Source organism: Eurypyga helias, unplaced genomic scaffold (genome assembly GCF_000690775.1).
Source record: "Eurypyga helias isolate BGI_N326 unplaced genomic scaffold, ASM69077v1 scaffold28093, whole genome shotgun sequence".
Taxonomy (NCBI): domain Eukaryota; kingdom Metazoa; phylum Chordata; class Aves; order Eurypygiformes; family Eurypygidae; genus Eurypyga; species Eurypyga helias.
The window spans coordinates 25,693-30,984 of NW_010239659.1; the positions used below are offsets into that span (position 1 = coordinate 25,693).

Consider the following 5,292-nt stretch of genomic DNA (forward strand, 5'->3'; position numbering starts at 1 on the left):
AGTATCCAGCTGAGGGGCCTAATGTGATACCAGGCAGCTGACATAGGGGATGCTCTGCCAGAATTATTGAAACTACTAGGTACTGAAGAAATGAATGCTGCCTGTGTTGTGCCTCAGTACCAGGTCCTCCTTCTGTCCAGCGCCGACCAAAGCAGTGCGAGTTTGGCAGTACATCCCCCTGACCACTGTAGTGGGAGTAGGGTTATCGCCTCTTGGGCTGAAGTACACCTGTTTGGCTCTACCCAGTGCTGCATCCACTTAGGAACATTTGCTCAAGGTTCTCTGCATCACTGCACTGAACAATGCACTGTGCCCAAAGACGGAGTTCACATATTAAAAGAAGAGTAGCTCATGAGCCAGATCCAGCCTGTGCGTCTGTCTACCTCTGAACTAATTATCAGACCTCATAGCAGGCACGATGGTCAAGCAAAACTGCGATTTTTAACAGTTAATGTGTTGTCCCATTAACATGAACAACCACAAGATGTTTAATGTATACTACTGTGAATATGGAAAAGCAGGTTTCAGGAATTGTGACACTTATGGACAAATAACTCTCTCTTTGTTAATAATGATGCAGGTAAATAAAACCAAAACTTTTCAGTATAAGGCACCCAAAAAAAAAAGTTCCAAAACCAGAGATTAAAAAAAAAAAAAGTAGGGAGAATAAGTGTAGTGATGGCATATGCCATACTGCAGGGGTGAATATCTTATCAGTTTGGAATGATTAAAAGCAAAAATGTGCTCAAGAGCTAAATATATTTACATTGAGGAAGTTTCTAAACTATACATGCATCCCTTCATTAGGAATTAATTAAGATGCAGAAAATCAAAGGGAAAGGGACAGATGAAACAAGAGTCTAGCCTTCAAAAAATTTTATATGTCAGGCTTCTGACATATTAAAGTTCAGACTAATGATTAAACGTTCAAATTATTTTCTGAATAGTTGGAAATACAACACTAGACTATTTGTACACAAAAAACTTTGAGGCATTTTGCTTTTAATTTGCATACAATTCCTTAGAGTGAATTTCACATGAAGAAGGGCGAGATACAACAGAGCTTGTTTACCATTTCACAAGGTTAACAGAACAAAGTAAACATCTGTCCTTATTAACAAGCTTCCATCTCTTACTCCAACTTGTCACCTCCTGATGCAAGTCTCCATGCCAAATAAATGCATGCACTAGTTCCAAACTCCACAGATGTTCACGTGTGGACTGCAGTGGTACTGCAATTGTAGCAGCAAGAAAAAAATGAAATAGAAACACTTTAGATATAAGCTTATATTCTCTTAATGTTTCCCAAATGAAGACCCAAAATTCAGAGTTAAACAATACTTCAGTTGTTCAGCTCAGCTACTCATCTGACCATGGTTCCTCTATGGAGCACAAAGCTAAGGAGAAAAAAAGAACTCCTTTCTGTCAAATACGAGGGGGCATTAAATCAGAAACAGAGAGGTCTCAAAATAACTGTGCTAAAATGGACTTCCCAAACAAATTTATCTGGAACACAATTTGAGCATGCTCGTCTACATACTGATGGAGTTTTCTACTTATACAATTTCCATACATAGCTGCATTTGACAAGGCTTTTGGCTTCTTTCAAACTAGCAAATACCATCCTGATCAGAATATATTACAACAGTATTATACCTAAATAAAATACTGGCATGGTGCTAAGGACAGCACCATCTTTCTTCGTGCTTTTAATGAGACCGGATAATAGATTAACACTGGTTGAAAGGCAAGCAGTAACAAATCAGTCTTGCAGATCTTTCCAAAAAAGAGATGGGAATGTGAGGTTACCCAGGTAAAAAAAGAACAAAAGATCTGTAAGCTGGACCTACCAACAGCAGCAGAAATCCCTAACACCAGAGCTGTATTTAGGTCTTACAGCAATTAACACCAATTTAGCCTTTTGCCTAATAATTTACAGGAAGCCTTTGTTTTTTTTGTGTAGGAATCCTTAACACTGAGATTCTGTGACACTACTCACAGTGAGTTGAGTGAAGAAAATCAAATCAATTGTGCTGAAATGGAAAATTACAGAACACGGAATTGCATGTCTCTGATAATAAGGGTTTGCATATGCACACGAGCCTACACATCACAGCACATCTGTTGGTGCCAGTGATTCCACTTGGGATTTGCCAATTTTTTCCTCTCATGATTGTGGATTCTCCAGCAACTCTGCTGAGTCCAAAATATGTCAGTACCAGAGAAGAGACTCTAACAATAAAAATCTTTGTACACTTTAATATTTATTAATTTTCTAGTATTTTTTTGCTATATATTTAACACTAGTGTGACAAAATTCCTGATAATTATAACTCATGCAAGTAACTTAACTGAGGAATTAGCACTATCTAAATTGGTAAACATACCACTAGGGGGGTTACTTTGGAGTCTACAAGACAAGTATTTCTGCAACAATGACAGCTAGGTGGGTATGCATAGAACATAACATTGGCAGGTATCTCAGTGACAGCACAGCCTTCAGAAGGACTGGAGTGGCAACATCCTTTGACCTAAACAGACTTAATATTACTGTTTAAGAGGGCTTGAGTGCAGTTGGAGGCATGTTGGACATGGTTAGGAAAGATGGTGTTTCTGTAGTTAGTCAAATAGCTTTTGCTCGTTAAAGTTGCTGTGATTTGTGTTCTTTCTTTGAAAGGGTAAAACGTATTACTCACTCTACCCATATTGCTATTGCTTAGGTCACAACGGAGACATTGGAGCATACCATACCTTTCTGCAGCTGAAGACAAAGATTGCAGTTATTTCTTCTCTGCAATTCCTTGGTGAGTACATTTCTGTCAATACCAACTATGAAAACAAACTCCCTAGAGTCCAAATCTTTAAAAATATATTACAGGAAAAGTCTACTTGTGAATCACTTATTCTCTTCTCCTACAATACCCACAGGTTTTAAAACAAAATAATTATAAATGTAATTATTAAAAGAATAACAAGAGTTGTGATAGTCTTTTGATGTACTGGGCATTTCCCTTTTTTAACTAACATACATTCTAACAGAAATCCCACAGTACGAACCAGATAATTTCAATTAAAAAATAAAATGCAAACTATTCAGTCCAATGTTAGAACATGTGTATGTGTGTATAATACTGTAAAAGTAGTCACACATCAGAGGTATATAATTGAAACAGCATTTTCCTTCATGAACCTGCTATTATTGAGGCAGTGACAAGGTTTCCATTTCTTTGTTTTCTGAGCTCTTTAAAGAATGGCTATTGCCACATTCTGTAAACCTAAATACGGTACAAGCAGAAGCTTGTTGGTATCAGGTAAGGAGTAATACTACTAGTGCAAACAGGTGCAGAGACAATTCCTCCAGTTTTGTGGTGAACCAGCTATATAACACTGAAAGAGGACAGGCATCTTCTTCAAACCCACACTCATGCATGTTTCTCCACTCAGACATACATCCTTCTCCATCTTGGTCTTCTTTACACAAGGGTAAGCGGGGGAGAACCACCAGCTCATGTGATATTTATCATATGAAAGATTTCTTGACTGCCTATTAATAATGATGAATGTTTTATAACAAGTCAAGGAACGATAAATACCTCAAGCATCAGGAAAGCAACAATAATACTGACTTAGTATCTATAGTAAAAAGTGAAACATTCTCTCCTGAGATATAAGTCAAGGAAGGAACAGGAATTATGAACCTAACACTGTACCATTATTTGATCATCATGCACCTCAGCTGACCAGATGAGAAAGAACAAGTGTTTATTGCCCTCTGCTCACCCAAAGCTATGACAGGCAGTTTATCTAGGTAAGTGCTTGGCATACCAGAATGTTGTCAGAGCAGTTCTCACTGTATTGTCCTCCTTTAGCTTATTTCTTTAAAAGACAATTTAAAAAAAAATAGACAAAAAAAAAAAAGAAAAAGAAAAAAGAAAATCTCAGCAGGTTAACCCTCATCTTCTCTCAGCTCTGTAGGTAGAAATTTGTATTGCTGTTGGCGGATCTGAGCCAGTTTTTTCCTTGCCTCTTCCAGCTCTCTTTCCTTCTTCAGCATTTCTTCTTGGGCTGCAATGATCTAGAAAACAGAAGCATGCATTATGACAGCAAGGAATACTGCCTATAAAACAAGATTTCTTTCTCTATGACACCAGTCACAACTGGGCCTTAAGTGTTATCCAGAGAATCATGACATTTAGAATCAGAGAATTGTTTAGGTTGGAAAAGACCTTCAAGATCATTAAGTCCAACCATTAACCCAGCATTGCCAAGTCAACCATGTCCCTAAGCACCACATCCACATGTCTTTTAAATACCTCCAGGGATGGTAACTCACCCCCCCGGTGATGGTACCCCCCCCCCCCCCCGGGCCAGCCTGTTCCAATGCCTGACAACCTTTTTGGTGAAGAAATTTTTCCTAATATCCAATCTAAACCTCCTCTGGCACAATTTAAGGCTATTTCCTCTTGTCCTACAGCTTGTCACTTGGGAGAAGAAACCCGCACCCACCTTGCTACATTCTCCTTTCAGGTAGTTGTAGAGAGCGGTAAGTTCTCCCCTGAGCCTCCTCTTCTCCAGGCTGAACACCCCCAGTTCCCTCAGCTGCTCCTCGCAGGACTTGTGCTCCAGACCCTCCACCAGCTCTGTTGCTCTTCTATGGACACGCTCCAGCACCTCAATGTCTTTTTTGAACTAAGGGACCCAAAACTGAACACAGTTTTCAAGGTGCAGCCTCACCAGTGCTCAGTACAGGGGGATGATCATTTCCATAGTCCTGCTGGCTGCAGGATGCAAGCCTTTCTGATACAAGCCAGGATGCCATTGGCCTTCTCGGGCACCTGGGCCTACTGCCAGCTTACATTCAGCTGGCTGTGAACCAATACCCCCAGGTCCTGTTCTGCTGGACAGCTTTCCAGCCACTGTTGCCCAAGCCTGTAGTGTTGAACGGCGTTGTTTTGACCCAAGTGCAGGACCTGGCATTTGGCATGGCTGAACCTCATACAGGTGGTGTCAGCCCATCAATACAGCCTGTCCAGATCTACCTGAAGAGCCTTCCTACCCTCAAGCAAATCAACGCTCCCACCCAACTTGGTGTTGCCTGAAAACTTACAGAGGGTGCACTCAATCCCTTCATCCAGATCGATGAAGTTATTAAACAGAACTGGCCCCAACACTGAGCCCTGGGGAACACCACTTGTGACTGGCTGCCAACTGGATTTTACTCCATTCACCACAACCCCCAGCCATGTAGCCAGTTTTTTTAACCAGCAAAGAGTATGCCCATCCAAGCCCCGA

The 5,292-nt window shown here is 40.5% G+C and overlaps 1 protein-coding gene across 1 annotated transcript in view; it reads right to left on the bottom strand.

The window, feature by feature from the left end:
* Window positions 1-3,170: 3,170 nt before the first annotated feature.
* The window catches only part of LOC104507072 (talin-2-like), a gene marked incomplete at its 5' end in the record, with an annotated part of 6,726 nt that continues 4,604 nt past the window's right edge, over window positions 3,171-5,292 (bottom strand). The window contains one exon of the mRNA XM_010148236.1: window positions 3,171-4,075. Coding sequence (XP_010146538.1) covers window positions 3,947-4,075 — 129 coding nt within the window. The remainder of the gene's footprint in view (window positions 4,076-5,292) is intronic.